Below are 16,542 nucleotides of genomic sequence, written 5' to 3' on the forward strand. Positions count from 1 at the left end.
CGCCCAGAGTGGCTGGGGAATAAATGGGCGGGGTATAAATAATAAATTTATTATTATTATTATTATTATTATTATTATTATTATTATTATGCTTCTCTGGTTGAGTAGGGAAGATCCCTGCCTGACATCCTGGACAGCAGCTGCCCGTCAGTGTGGGCAATACTGAGCTAGAAGAACCTAGAGCATAACTGGGCATGAAGCAGCTTCTGGTGCTCTTATGCTTTATATGCAGAAGGTTCCAGGTTCAATCTCTGGCATTTCCAGGGAAGGGAAATAAATACCTCTGTGAAACCCTAGCAAGTCACTGCCTGTAGACAATATTGAGTTAGGTGATTGTGTCTTTCCATGAGAACATGTACGGCACTGTCCAATATGACGGCTCATCCTCAAGATACCTTCCCTATAAAGAGCAGCATGAAACAGGGCTGTGTTCTTGCTGCAACACCCGTTGGTATATTCTTCTCCCAATTGCTCTCCTATGCATTCAGCTCAACTGAAAATGGTGTGTACTTTCCTTTGAGGAGTGATGGGGGTCTGTTCAACCTGGCACGTCTCTGTGCCAAGACAAAAGTGTGGCAGATCCTTATCCAAGAGATGTTGTTTGCAGATGACGCAGCCTTGACAGCACACTCCAAGATTCATCACTACGGAGACTCATCAGCTGTTTTGCTAAGCCTACAGGGAGTTTGGCCTTACCATCAGCCTGACAATGACCAACATATTGGGTCGGGACGTCGCCAGCACTCCACGCATCAGCACTGGTGACCACATGTTTGAGGTGGTAGACAATTCTCTCTACTTGGGTCCCAGCATAACCAGCATTCTCTCCAGCATCGCTTAGCTGGACAAGCATATTGGTAAGGCAGTTTTGACAATCACCTCTCCAAAAAGGTATGGGAAAATGTGATGCCAACAGCCAATACCAAGATGAAGGTCTACTAGGCTTACGCATTGAACACGCTGCTTTATGGGAGTCGTGGGCAACTTACAACCGTCATGAGCAATGCCTCAACGCCTTCCACATGCACTGTGTCAGGAGGTTTCTGGGTATCATATGGCAGGACAGAAGTCAAAACAAAGATGTGCTCTTCTAAACCCACATTCCCAGGATGTTTGCACTCCTGTCTCAGTGACTTCTACGCTGGCTTGGTCACGTCCACAGAATGGTAGATGGCAGGATTCCCAAGAAAGTTCTCCACTACAGGCACAAGGCAAATTGGCAGGCCAACTCTGTGCTACAAAGATGTCTGCAACCACGACATGAAGGCTGGCAACATCAACCCTGCAATGTGGGAATTCCTTGCAGATGACCAGAGTGCCTAGAGATAGGCAGCCATGTATCCCTAGCAGTGACCAGAGGAGAAATGGAAGGAGCACAGAGCTCTACAACCACAGCAGGTACTGCAAACTTCCAACAGCCTGACCTCACTCCAAAAGGCGCACTCCTCTGTTGTCTCCCATGATAAACAGATGCCAGTCAATGGTCTGACTCATCTAAGAAGCATAGAATCATCGATAGAAGAGCTGGAAATAATCCTGAGGGTCACCTAGTCCAAGCCCTGCAACACAGATTGCTGCGTGTCCACAGAATGACAGCCTTAGTGACACCCACCCCTCAGTCTGAGGGGTTTGCAGCCTTCCCCCACACCCCTTTCTCTGACTCTCCTCCCAGATCGTCTTACTCAGGCATCCCTGTTCAAAGTGCCATTTATCGAAAGCCAGCAAAAAGGGATCAGCCTCAAAATTCTACCTTGGTAATAACAAGCCTTGCGGCAGGTGGCAGCTAATCGCAGAGGATTAAGGGCTGTAACGCAGAGAAGCTTGGAAAAAGATTGGTGCAATCCAGCACCACGAAATGCATTAGTTTCCATTGTCCTCCTCGCCAAATGGGCTTTGCTCGGTTGCTCTGGCCCTGAAACAGGAGCCAATTCCAGCTCAGAGCGACAATAGGAATGATTAGAGCTGGAAGGGGGTCAAAATCCCCGGTAACAAGCCTCTTCAATCACACATAAAAGCACAGAACTGAAGCATGACAAATGCGTTTTGTCAGGAAAATACAGGGAGGATAAGAAGAGCCTGGCTGGGCTGGATCAGGTCAGTGGCCCACCTAGTCCAACCTCCTGTTCTCACAGCGGCCAACCGCTGTGGGAGGCCATGGGAAGCTGGTAGTCCGGAGATGAAGGCAGCAGCAACTCTCCTTGCTCCCTCCTGCACATGACAAGCATTGCATGTCAGAACAAATGCCTGAATGGAGCAGGGAGGTGCGTGCTTTATGCTGAATGCACGGGCATTGATTCTAAATGGCACTAGATGGCACTGTAACAACTGCAAATGGATGTCAAGCGGAAAAGATCCTGCCTCGTGAATCTTGGAGCCACCCTGACTTTCACAGCCTCTTGCCTGGACTGCTCTTGACAATCTCTAGTTTGGCAGAGTGGCGGCACCAGTGGCATGCAAGGCCAGCAGTAGATTTGTAGGATCTTGCTATACCGTCTTCCAAATTGGAAAAGCCCCCAGTAGGTTACTAAGGAGCGTGCGAGACGAGCCAGGAATACTGATGCCTGTGAATGGTTTGCTCTAGCTGTAGAATACATGTGCGACTTGAGCAAGGAGGGAAACTCCCAAAGTGCTTTGTGCCCTGCCCTGAAAGCAGGCCGAAGGCAGAAACAGAAGGCAGGAAAAGTGGGGAATGTCTCTGGAAATTGAGATAAAAGATCTCTACGCCTCTCCACTCACCCAGGCTGGCCTGGCCATGTCACCTGTCAAATGTTTTCAGTTTCCATCTGACAATGGACCCGTGCAAAACAGACCCATGTGTGTGTGGCATCCAGGGATGCTGCAAAGACCGGGCACTACAGCAACGTCCTGTTGAGGGTGAAGGCAGGGCTGTGGGGAGAGGATGGGATCCCAGCCCTAGAGCAGGACAGCTCGAGTGACTTCAATACTGCATGGAAACATGGCAAAGGTGCCATGTAGGGCGGGGATTGGAAAGGCCTTCTGGGCACCCATTAATTCCTCCGTTTGCCTTGAGGAGGCCACTGGGCACCCTGGCTGGGCAAGCCCCTTCTCCCTTGCCTGAAGAAAGCAGCAAGAGGAGGGGTCAGAAGGTGTGAGACCACTTGCAGGGTCCTAGACCCCACCTGCCTCCTTCCCAATGCTGCCACCCCAGGAGCTGCCCAGGGGAAATTGAGCCCCTGTCTGCTGCCCAGGGGAAATTGAGGCGGCCTAGGATCAAGTCAAGGGATGCGGGTGGCACCGTGGGTTAAACCACAGAGCCTAGGACTTGCCGATCAGAAGGTTGGCGGTTCGAATCCCCGCGATGAGGTGAGCTCCCATTGCTTGGTCCCTGCTCTTGCCCACCTAGCAGTTCGAAAGCACGTCAAAGTGCAAGTAGATAAATAGGTACCGCTCCGGCGGGAAGGTAAATGGCGTTTCCGTGCGCTGCTCTGGTTCGCCAGAAGCGGCTTAGTCATGCTGGCCACATGACCCAGAAGCTGTACGCCGGCTCCCTCAGCCAATAAAGCGAGATGAGCGCCGCAACCCCAGAGTCGGTCACGACTGGACCTAATGGTCAGGGGTCCCTTTACCTAGGATCAAGTCAGAAGCCATGATTTAGGAATTTTGTGACAGTCCTGGAAAAATTGGGACACTTGGAGGGTATGGATACACATCTGAATTAGGGAGAAAGCCGATTCAGTGTGTACTGAAAGGTGAATTTGCCTAATCCACACTTCCCGAAACAACACGCCAACTGAAACATAGAAACGTCCTTCTAAACTGGCCCTTCTCTGAATTTTACAGTGGAGTCTTCTAGCCATGTAATGCGTACAAAAGAGCCTTTGCTGTAGCTAAGCGTGAATAAAGAGGCATTATTAGTGAAGCTCACAAAGAAAAGGTAACATAGAAAAAAGGCATTATATTAGGGGAACCTGCTTTGCAAAATGTGTATATTAGGCAAAATGTGCCTATTAGGAGAAATTTGCATGAAAATGCTGATGAATTTTCATGAGGACTTTTTAAAATAAATGCAAATGGATGTGGGGAAGTGTGTGAGTGGGAAAATGAGAAATTGAGAGGTACTGGAACTGCTAGTATTCTCCCATCCCTCATCCATATGAGGAAGTTGTTGAAACCCTTCGGTACGCAGACTGACAGGTTAAAATGACAGAGCATAGTCTGGGAATGTGGACGTCCCACACTCTAGCCATGCTCACCCCATTACTGCATATGTTTATGGTTTTCTTTCTTTCTTTCTTTCTTTCTTTCTTTCTTTCTTTCTTTCTTTCTTTCTTTCATTCTTTCTTTCAAAAAGCTTAAACATGCGTTTTTGCACACATTTGATGCTAATATGTGTTCCCTTTGCCATAAATTCCCCCCCTTTCCAGCTGATAGCCATCATTCTGTGGCTATTGAGTAGGCTCACTCCTCACTGACTTTGGGGGGAGGAATGAATTTGCTTTTCTCCCTTCTTACTTGTGGTTCTGGAGCTTCTGGGTCCCCGCAAAGAATACTGGTACCTCCTCCTCCTCCCTCTTTTTTCCCTCCATAGAGACTCCAAGTCCAACCCATCAGTACGCACCAGCTGAATTTGCTACTGGAAGCAGTGACGGCCATAAGAACTTCAGGCCCTGGGCCTTGGTGGCTGCTGCTGCTGTGTGTTGAATGCATTTTATAATAAAACCTACACTGAGTAAAATGCACCTTGATCAAAGGCTCATTCCACTTTCTCTCTCGCGATGCCAACATTCACACATACAAACAGACAAGTGTGAGTGCAGCTGAAAGGTGCTTGGAGTGGCATGTGTGAAAACTCTCCCCAGAGCCAGATTCGCACACCAGCTGCTTTTCTCCTTCTGCCTCTTGTCTCTTGCTCCTAACAGCAGGCAAGATCATCAACGTTTTCTATCACAAATGCAAACTGCGATCTGGGACTCCCGTGTCATTCAGCTCGCAAGAGGAAAGTTGGAAGAGTCAGGAAAGATTGCAGCTCATGATGAACCTCATTTGCCATGCCCAGAGTACAAGGCATTTCTCTAAAAAAGGAAAAAGCATGAACCCAGCTTGGCATTTGCAAGTCTGTGGCTGAGGGCCTTGCAAACTGCCCTACTTCTCTGCAATGTTGAGATTCATGTTGGCTAGGACACAGCCGCCAAGAGCAGGTCTGGACCCCAGGGGAAAATGTTTCAGGCCCCCCAGCAAGGACAGATCAGCTAAAAATATTTACCTGGGATACAAAATAAATGTGCAGTATTGTGTTCATGCTAATAATAAATATGAAAATATGCATACCTGTTGAAAATATTAAGATCCTAATGACTAATATCTAAAATATAAGCTGAACTAACCATACACTTTAAACATTAAACTTGTATGTGTAATACCACACAATGTGTATCACATGACGACTTTGCTTACGAAAACATACAAATGCGACTGGACACCACCGCACTGTTTGTGTGGAAGCAAACATTTGTACAGAGTTGGAAATGATCCGAAATGCTTGGTTGACGGCACAAGTTCACAAACTGTTATTCAGAACGGTGTGTGCACTGAGCAAGAAATACGTATTTTGTTAAGAAATACATAAATATATGCAAGATACATGGGACCTCTTTTGGACCTTCAGGACTGGGTAATTTGTAATGGCTTCCCACCCCCCACCCCAGCCACCTGGTCCTGGGCTGGGATACCATTTACAGCCCATGATACATTGAAGACATCCGCTGCAATTCTAGCCCATGTAATAAAAGTGTCTGTCTTTGGCTTTGGCCACCTGATAAAATAAACCCAGCAACAGCAAAGCAGCCTTCCTCTGGAAAACCCTCACATTATTCTTTCTTTTCAGATGCCCTAAGTCAGTTCTGATGAGTTTGGCTAAAGCGGGGATGGGGAGCCTGCCGTCCTCTCAATGCTCCCATCAGCCTCATCCATCATGGCCAATGGGCAAGGGTGGCCGTTGGAGTCCAGCACAGGCTTCCCACCCCAGACCTAAGGGATGCAGCGGGAGTAAAGGACTTTTCCAGACTGAGGGTCGCATTCTTAACATAAGAAGAGCCAGTGCTATTTTTGTAGAAAAAGAGGAGCCAGAACTCAACATTCTCTTGGAATAGCAATGGCGCCCACCTGAGAGGGGCCAGAACTGAGTTCCAGCGAGTTCTGGCTGAGAACTCTGCGACGGAGTGAGCTCCCGTTGCTCAGTCCCTGCTCTGCCAACCTAGCAGTTCAAAAGCACTAAGTGAAAGTAGGTACCGCTCCAGCGGGAAGGTAAACGGCGTTTCCGTGCACTGCTCTGGTTTCGCCAGAAGCGGCTTAGTCATGCTGGCCACATGACCTAGAAAATCTGTCTGTGGACAAACGTCAGCTCCCTCGGCCACTAAAGCGAGATGAGCGCCGCAACCCCAGAGTCATCTGCGATTGGACTTAACGGTCAGGGGTCCTTTACCTTTACTCAGAAGGCTTCCTCACCCACTAGGCTGCAGGCCCCCTGCTGGAGCGCCACTCGCTCACATGCTGGGCTGGTTCCTGTGCAGCAGTGATGCATCGAGTTGTTTATTGTGTTTTTTTCCTACTAAGCCGTGGTCAGAATTAACTCCATACAGCAACGAACGGCAAAGCAAAAAAGTTCTGTAGATTGAGTGAGTGGGGTTTGGATATCTGTATGCTGGGTGCAGGGGGAGCAAAAAATAGCTTCTTGCATTTTATTGCCAGCTTTGTTCCGGCATGTGGAATGGGAACCCAAAGCCACGGATGTGCTTGTTGCACGAGCTGAGAGAGAGCCAGCGGTTAGCAAGCAGGCGGCAGCATCACAATGAAGGTAGCAGGGTGCGCTAAACCCATACAAAATCCTCTGCAGCATTAAAAAATACGTTGCTTTGTGAAGAGGAAACAGTTCTGTCGTGGTTTTGCATTACAATCAATCCATTGCTTAAATCAACACGTTGCAGATGCAAGCATTAGTTTCTGCATTATAGAGAAACTGTGTTTTTTGGGAGGAGGGGCAGAAAGAAGAGCACATAAAACCAGATATAATGGGGGAAACCCACCGAAAGAATCTCTCTATTCACACCTGCCACCCTGAAGCTTCACAGTTGCATAACTTAATGCAGATATCCAAAATCGTTCTAGAAACAAGCTCCACTGACGCACAGCTTACTAAGGAATCTTCTGCATGGTTTTATAAGATTTTAAGTCTTCAATCAAAGCAGCGGGAGGAAAAAGTCAGTAAGTCACAGCCTCACACTGCTGCCTTAAATATGGGGAAGGGGCTCTGAAGGGGGGGGGTGCTTAACAACCTCTAGACCTGCTGTTAACTTTGTGGAGCCACTGGGGCAGGAGGCTCCAATTTAGATGCATTGTTTTTCCTGATCTAAATACCCTACACACACACACACACACACACACACACACACACACACACGTTGCTAATAGCCATTTGGGGAGGGATGCAAATAGCTGTTTGATCCCTTTATTTCTTGTGCTTGCAGGTGGCTGGGAGGTTAGCAAAAGCTTTGGAGGATAAATTTAGAGTCGGAAATGGCGAGGAGTCTAAACCAAACCATGTGAATGCTCTCTCTCACACACACAACCACACAACCACACCCCGGTTCATCCAATACCCATGCTTTCACCATCCTTATCCTGAAGTTTTATAATGCAGAAAGACTGAAAACCTAAATACAAGCTATTGTATGAACTGTTACTTTTCATTAGACATTATTGTTATTTTTATTCGATGTTATTTACTTGAAATTATTGCAGCCTGCCCTGGGACCTTAGGATGAAAGGGGTATGATAAATTAAAATAATCACCATAATAATAATATTTCATTCTCTCTCCTCACAAACACATTTATTAGGGCAACGCTTGCAGAGCTCTGTGATTACCACTCTCTGGTTCAGACAGCAACTGTGGCAAATCAGGATCTGTGGCTGCTCTGGAACATCTGGGCCAAGGATGCAAAAATGTCAAATTCTGCTGTGTGTAAATTCCCTGTTTTTAAAGTGCTTTTAAAAATGCAGCCGTTGCCATTGCACCCTTTGTTCCTCTTCCTGGGCATTTAATAACCAGATTTTAATGGCATGCTATTTTATTTTTATTTTTTAAAAATCCAGACGGATGAAGTGTGCGAGACCTTCACTTAGTGACTGAGGCACTAGTAACGATTTTATCAATCCCCCAGGTTTGATGAAGTCAGCCATATATTCACAGTCCTGAAAGATACGAGTTCTGGGGAAAGCCTGGGGTCTAAAGACTAATGCAGCTGTAATAGCAAAGAATTAGCTAAATGGATTCAGAACTGAAGCCTCTTTATTGTGCCGGAAGCCTTGAAACTCATACAGCCAGCCATGGGCTGCTGTTTCTTTTTAATGGGGTCAGAGTACAATACCTGCTACTAGTTGTCAATTCCAGGGTTTTTTTGGGGGGGGGTGCTTGAGCAGGTCCCTCCTCCCGAGAAAGACCCCCCTCCCCCACTCTCCCTTTGATTCCTCCGTTTGTTTGCCCTCCGCTCCCCATGCACCAAAATACACAGCTCCTCCCACCCCACCAAGGCAGCGCGGACACCAAGATAGAGGAACCTGCTTCCTCTCCTCTCAAATTATATTATCAGGAGAGAGAAAACCAAGTCCTTCTTCACGCAGCGCCGAGTTAAACTGTGGAACTCACCACCAACCTAGAAGGCTTTAATAAATAAAAATAATAAATTTTTATTTATACCCTGCCCTTCCCGGTTCAGAAAACCGGGTTCAGGGCGGCTAACAACAAATTTAAAATACTTAATTGATGCAACAAAAAAAACAGCATAAAATACAGTATAAAACGTGAATAACAATCAATTCAGAATTCTAAAATCAATTTAGGGGGGAAATCCATCCAATAAACATTAGGTGATCACCAGGGCTAGCTGGCTAAATTGGTCCTATTTGGGCCAGCGAGGAGACCAGGGGAGAATTAGCTGTGGGATCCCAGAGCGGGTAATCTTCATAAAAAGGGGAGGGGGAGGTAAGGAAGGGGAATAAAAGATCAGGCTAAGTTCAAATTGAAAGCCAGGCGGAATAGCTCTGTCTTACAGGTCCTGCGGAAGGAAGTTAAATCCTGCAGGGCCCTGGTCTCATGGGACAGAGCATTCCACCAGGTCGGAGCCACCACTGAGAAGGCCCTGGCCCTGGTGGAGGATAATCTGACTTCCTTAGCGCCCGGGACCTCTAAACTATGATTAATCATGGACCTTAAGGTCCTCTGCGGGGCATACCAGGAGAGGCGGTCCTGTAAATACGAGGGCCCTTAGCCACAAAGGATTAGAAGAGGATTGGACAAATTCATGCAGAAGGGAGCTGTTGAAGGTGGCAGTGGACTCTCCTTCCCTTGAAGGATGCAATTTGGAGGGCCACTTGTCATAGAGTCTTTCCCTGTTCCCTATTTTGTGGTGGGGTTGGGCTAGGTGAGCCTTGGGGGGGACGGGACCTTCCAGCTTTACAGTTCTGTAATTCTGTGATTCTTGGATTCTGTGACCAACGCCTATCAGTCACGATAGCTCTGCTGTGTTTCGTGGTCACAGGTAGCAGTGCTTCTGAATACCACTTGCTGGAAGAGAAGAAGGCTCTTGTGCTCCTGATTTACTTGCTGGTTTCCCACAAAGGTCATCTGGTTGGCCCCTGTGATGGGGCCTGATCCAGCAGGGCTCTGCTTTGAAAGGGCAGGTGAGCAGATGAGAAGGAGGAGTGCTGGGAGGTGCACAGAGTCAACAGTGGGCCCCACAGAGGAATGTGGACCTTGGCACATGCCCAGTGATGGATCCATGCAATGGATGCCTGGCCTGCAATGGAGATCTGAGTTTCTAGAAACAAGACAGACCTTGTTCAGGCAGTTGGTGGAGGAGCATGTATGTGCTGCCCCTGCCCCTGAAAAGAGCTCTGCATTCACTCTTCATCCGACTTTTTTGGGGGGGGTAGCGGGCACATTTGGAATTCTGAGAAAGTGCCATGGGTGCCAGTCATAAAATGGCTGCTGTGAGGTTCATGGCACACGAGAAAATGGCCGCCAAATCCCAAGAAGCAAAGGAAAGAGGCAGGGCAACAAAACAGTGCAGGTCTTCCCATCCCACGTCCATCCATCTGACCACACACACACACACACACACGAGGAAAAAAAGGCACCTGCATCAGTTGCCACCACGCTCAATTGCAGAAATAAGCTCTTGTCACTTCTCCTGGAATATATATTTTCCAGGTGAGTACACTGCCTCAGATATATGTACTTAATCCTCTCCCTGCTGTTTGTGTGCTTCTTTTTCCTCTCTTTTAGTATCTGTTTCCCTTTTTCATATTGTATTGCAGGACTGAACACCTTAATAAAAATTACTGCAAAAATAAAAAAATATAAATTGACGCAGTTCTAGCAGTCGAGCTGCTTGCTTCAGGAGTGCGCTTACTTTCCATGTGCTCTGCTTTTGTACTTGCAAATCGCAATGGACGCGGGTGGCGCTGTGGGTAAAACCTCAGCGCCTAGGAGTTGCCGATCGTATGGTCGGCGGTTCGAATCCCCGCAGCGGGGTGAGCTCCCGTTGTTCGGTCCCAGCTCCTGCCCACCTAGCAGTTCGAAAGCACTCTTAAGTGCAAGTAGATAAATAGGGACCGCTTTATAGCGGGAAGGTAAATGGCGTTTCCGTGTGCTGCGCTGGTGCTGGCTCGCCAGCTGCAGCTTTGTCACGCTGGCCACGTGACCCGGAAGTGTCTTCGGACGGCGCCGGCTCACGGCCTCTTAAGTGAGATGAGCACGCAACCCTAGAGTCGGACACAACTGGCCCGTACGGGCAGGGGTACCTTTACCTTTACCTTTACTAGATGTTGCAAAGGCACCGTAAGTTCCCAGTGATTTCTAACTTCAAGGGAAATACAGCTCTGTAGCCCTGTCGCTAGACCTTCCCTTATCTCACGTAGCTCAAGGAAAGGGAGTCACTCACCTCTTTTCGGGGCACCATACTTGTCCAGGGCTCTTTGATAGTCCCCAGCTGCCCCACCAGTTCTGGATCCAGGACAGGAAGGCCATCTGTAGTGGATGATGTCAAAAACAGGTCTGGCCTCTGTGCAATAAGAAATGCAGAACATTACAATATTCATTATTGCATGGATAACGGTTAATATTTTGTATCAATATTACAGTGGTGCCTTGGTTTACAAACTTAATTCGTTCCGGAAGTCCGTTCTTAAACCAAAGCGTTCTTAAACCAAGGTGTGCTTTCCCATAGCAGTGGGGGACTCAGTTTATAAATGGGACACACTCAACAGGAAGCGAAACATGTTCTTATTCCAAGGCTAAGTTCACAAACCAAAACACCTACTTCCGGGTTTGCAGCATTCTTAATCCAAGTTGTTCATAAACTAAGCTGTTCTTAAACCAAGGTACCACTGTATAGGACTAGTTGCATTTTTTTATATACAAGGCCCTGAAACCCGTGTATGGATGAAGATGCTGTTTTGAAAACTGTAAAATTAATCATCAAATCATGACAACCATCAATATCGTTAGCTTTATTCAAAAACATCAGACACTTCTGCGGAAAACGGTCGAGGCTGGGCTACTGGGTGGTGATGGTCTGCAGGACCGGGAGACAAGGTCAATGGAGAATCAGGATGTGAGGGAAATTGGGAGGGGGGAAAATTCAGTTCAGTTTGCATTTAGAAAGTTAGGGTCTCAGTTCGGTCTCAAAGATTGCCAACTGATTTTCCTAGCTGGACTGCTGGGTCTTTAACAGTTAGCAGAAAAAGCATCAATTGGTGAACACTGGCTTATCACACAACAAGCACACAATGTGTGCACGTCTGACTTGGGAAACTCTAGTACACATGTATGTACTTGCATAGACCCCTTTCTTGCAAAGAATAAGGCAAACTTTTTCAGCAGTGGGCCACTCCACTGTCCCTCAGACCTTGTGGGGGGGCGGACTATATTTTGAAGGAAAAAACCCAACGAATTCCTATGCCCCCCAAATAACCCAGAGATGCATTTTAAATAAAAGCACACATTCTACTCATGTAAAATCATGCTGATTCCCGGACAGTCCGCGGGCCGGATTGAGAAGGCAATTGGACCACATCCGGCCCCTGGGCCTTAGTTTGCCTACCCGTGGAATAAGCCATCACATGCTCTTATCACTGTCGGCCCCAGATCAGCGACAAGGTTGGACACCTTGCTTTTGGCTTGGGAGCGGCTGCCTCTCCTCCCTTGGCAGGGCCCTACAGATCAATTAGAAGCTGCTGTCTGAAGCTCATCAACGGTGCAAACAAACGACACTCGGCAGATGGTCCTTAAGCAAACAGGGGTGGCTCTCTAATTGGAGCGGATTCAGCGAGCGCAAAAACTTCAATCATTCCCGAAAGGAGCCAATCTCCACCAGCTCCCTCGGCATTCGTTGACGTGCCCAGCAAATGCGTCCGACTCATTTCCTTGTAATGCATCCCTAACTCGCCAAATTGGCCGCTGCGGGTGGCTGGTGGCAAAGTGGCCCTCGGAGCCTCCTGCTGCCGTGACTAGAGGCCGTGATGCCTCATTAGGGCTGCTTCAGACTGTAGAGGCATAGTCATCGTGGTTTAGTAGCCAATGATAGCCCTCTTGTCCAATAATTCATCCAATCCTCTTTCAAAGTCTTCCAAGTTGGCGGTCCCCATGGGCGTAGCCAGATGGGGGGGCAGCTGCCCCCCTAAATCAAGGAAATAAATAAAAACACTTAACTGACCAATCGTGTTGTAGATAGCTAGGTTCTGCCCCCCTCCCAAAAAATCTCCATCTCGCAATTTCCTTAAATCTTTGCGGTGTTTGTTTTTGCTCCTAACAAACTCTTCGTGGGGTATTATAACAGGAGTTGTCTGTGGTGTGTTGCGATCCCCTCTTTATTTCAAGCCAAACTCTGTGTCTAAAAAAGCTTTTTATCTTGCTGCCCACCTTCGCTAGTGGGGAGTTGTTAAAGATTTTAAGTTCTCTACCGCCGTTTTGGGGAGTAAAACGTCTTGTTTTTAACAGTCTCTCTCTTTTGGGAGAGTTTGGCACTGCCTCGCCAGGTTTTGGGGTGTTTGTGTCGGAGAGGAAATTAACCCTTTTGTGCGGAGGTCCTCCCTGCTTCTTGGCTATATTCTTTGTTTTCTCGCTTTGGGAGAGCCCTTATCGTGCTGCCATGGGCTCTGCCCTCAGGATCCCCCCCTGAGGTCGGGTGACTTACGCCTTGTCGCCCGTTTCTGCCTCTCTCCAACACTGGGTCTGCCTCGAGACAGTAGGAGCACAGATCCCCACCCGAATGTAGGCGTGCTGCTCCGGAAGTCCCTCTACATGCTTTGTGAAGAAAGACTGCCTTTTACTTGTCCTGCTTCTTCTCTCACTCAGATCCTCTTCCATCTCTGGACTCTGTGCTCACGAGAAGGATGTGTAGAGTGAGCAACTGCCCAAATGGTGGCAGGGGGATGCCCTGCTGATGCCCTTGTTGACCAGCGCCTTATTAACCACCAGCTGGATCTTCTGGGCCTTCACATTTCATTCGGCTGGGAGGCCTTTGACCTTGGCTGAACGCCCTTGGCATTCAAAGCAGTGGGCCTGGGCAGCAGTCACGCCCCAGTTTGTGCGGACCCTCGTGGGGAAGAAGCGGCTCATGCAAAATGCAACAGTTTACCAGGCTCCTTGCAAATGACACCAAGCGCACAGATGGCGCCCAAGGTGGGCAGAAAGGATACAGATGACTCCAGTCCCACACCCCACCCCACTTTTTGCCTGACAAAGACAGGGCAGGTTGGCTAGCAGTGCTGCACATGCTCCTAATTCAATTAGCTCTCTCCTAAACCCTCCTCTGGGAGAAGTGAGTGGGAACGGACAAATGTTCTTCCACAAAGACGTTCATTTCAATGTCTCTGTGTGTGCATGTTCTGCTCCGCTTTGCTTTGGCCCTGCTGTCTTCCACTCATTAGCTGCCTAACAAAGCGAGGCTGGCTCAGTCCGTTTCCATTCGGCAGTCATTCTATCACTCCTCTGTAATTTCTGCAGCAATCAAGATTTTCTAAGGATGCTGAGCCAAAGGGGGGGGGGATTAGGGCAGGAAGGAACCTGGCAGAGAATAATGGAGAGCCCACAACCCACCTCCATTCAGGCACTAGCCTTTCATTTCCTTCTGTAATAATCTTCCTCCCTCCCCCTTACTGTAATCACAACGGCTCTTATATGTGCAAGCTAACACAGCTGCAGGATTGCTGGACTTGCTTGTTGCTTACTCGCTCACTCGCTTGTTTGCTTGCTTGCTTATTTGCTTCTAACCCACAAATTTCTGTGCTGGTCCATCCCCTGGCCTACAAGCAGCGGATGGCAGGATGCTGCCTTAATTTGGGCCCAGCCACTGGGCCCATCTCACTCAGTAGCAGTGGGCAACATTCAAGTAAGCTTTCCTCAGAGTAAAAAGGGGAGTGGCAGTGGGAAGAGTGGTCAGAAGGAGAATACTGTTGAATGGTTACTTTAAATGTAAAGGTTCATCATTGTTCCACCCGATGTGTATGTCTTTAAGGGGCCAGAGCAAGGCCCAGAGCAAAATAACAAGACCCAGCTTTACAGCTGTGAATCATAGCAGGTGCTGCTGAGTTGTATTGATTAAGCTGTGTCAGCAATTGGGTATAGTATATAAGGAGCAGCACCTAGCTCTCCCATTACCCTGGGGGATGGGTTGGTGGTTGGGTCTGGTTTGTTGTTGATATATTTAGTGTATAAGGAGTTTTTGTTTTGTTATTAAAGCCTTGTTTAAGTTATTTTTGAGTCCCTTTTTAATGCATGGTCTCCCCAGCAAGCTCTCTGCAGCGCTCCCAAACTGCAAGTAGCCAACAAATACAAGGAAGGCATGTCAGAAGCTTAAGAGATAACAGGGCTTAGTCAGTGGGGAGAGTCTGTGGCTGAAAGAAGTCAGGAATCGGGGGCAGGAGCTGAAGCTGAAGCTGAATCAGGGAGGCCAAGAGGCAGAGATGAGTCAGGCTGGTGAAGAGGCACGAGTGTCTCCCCCTCCTGCTGCAATGAGTGTTGGGATACTGCCGGGTAGACGGGGGCATCAGGCAGGCCCCAAGCTGGCTCCAGCCACCGGCCAGCAGCTGGACAATCACCGGTCTCCCTTGGAACAGCATCAGTCAGTGACACGAGCCTCAGATACATTTAGAGACCCGTGCACACTCTATCAACAGAGTGAATAAATCTTCTCACAGCAGAAGAGGCAGACAGAGCCATGTGTAAGCAGTATACAGTGGTACCTCGGGATGCAAACAGGATCCGTTCCGGAGCCCCGTTCGCATCCTGAAGTGAACGTAACAAGTGACGGCGCGTCTGCACGTGTGCGGGTTGCTTTTTGTCACCTCTGCGCACGCGCGTGACGTCATTTTGAGTGTCTGCGCATGTGCGAGTGGTGAAACCCAGAAGTAACGCCCTCTGTTACTTCCGGGTTGCCGTGGAGTGCAACTCAAACGCCCTCAACCCGAAGCACATTCAACCCGAGGTATGACTGTAGATTACAGCATTTTATTCAGCAGCAGGAACAAAAGAAAAAACATGTCTGCTTCCCTTTGTGTCCAGCAAAACAGCAGCAATGCAAAAGCTATATACAAGCGGAAGTTCCCAGCAGATCTGTGCTGGAAGTAAACAGGCATGTGACACACAACAGTCATGCCTGTACCCTTTTAAGGTGGAACGGAACTACCGTATATCCTAACAATGAGCTCATTTCCCCCTTGGTCTCCCAGAAGGGTGGAGAGGCAAGAAGAGAGCAGAGGAGAGGTTAGCTTCACAGAGGCACAGTCTCCGATTACTTGGGAGAAAGCCCTGGAAAGGAAGAGACTTAAGACAACTGTGGGGAGTTAGGGGCTTTCAGTCTCAGCAACTGATCCATAGGGCAGGACCCACCAGGAATGAGCTCATTAGGCCTGACATTCTGTCATGTCTGTGCAGATCCTGGTCTTGCTAATAAAGAGTTAACTCCAACATGCACAATGTGATTTACTCACTGGCTCATCAATGTATTATGAATAAATAAATTATAACTTGGCAACAGTACCTAAGGAAGCCATTTCAGCTGGACGAAGACTAAACACACACACACACACACACACACACACACAAAAAACTCCACTAAGAGGATGAAGATGTTTGTGAAAAACAGCACTTGTTGAGAATGCGTGTGTGAGGTGAATGGCAGATAAAATTAATGGACTATGCAGAATTGGATAAAATGACAGGAAGGATTTGAAACCTGTGGGACCAGAGATTCATAGAAGATTGGAAGAAGTATATGAACTATTTGAAGAACAACTGTAATCAACAAATTACGCTAGTAGGACCACAAGAAGTTTTGTAAGGAGAAATATATAAACGTTACAAAGTAGAAAAAGAATAGAGATATCAACTATGAGACATAAATGTAATAGGGAAAGTAAGAAATTTATACTAAGAGATCAGATTGGAAAATTTTCAGACGAGATGGATGGAAGTCAAAAAATTGTATAAGATGTAAAAGTATGTTTAATTACTGTTGAAAA

At 47.8% G+C, this 16,542-nt stretch overlaps 1 protein-coding gene across 3 annotated transcripts in view; it reads right to left on the bottom strand.

Moving 5' to 3' along the window:
• The window catches only part of CCDC33 (coiled-coil domain containing 33), a 168,107-nt gene that overhangs the window by 59,388 nt on the left and 92,177 nt on the right, over positions 1-16,542 (bottom strand). For all 3 annotated transcript variants that reach the window (XM_081019942.1, XM_081019940.1, XM_081019941.1), the window contains one exon: positions 10,962-11,081. In XM_081019942.1, coding sequence (XP_080876068.1) covers positions 10,962-11,081 — 120 coding nt within the window. The remainder of the gene's footprint in view (positions 1-10,961; positions 11,082-16,542) is intronic.

This window comes from Podarcis pityusensis (genome assembly GCF_964106645.2).
Source record: "Podarcis pityusensis genome assembly, chromosome: 9".
NCBI lineage: Eukaryota > Metazoa > Chordata > Lepidosauria > Squamata > Lacertidae > Podarcis > Podarcis pityusensis.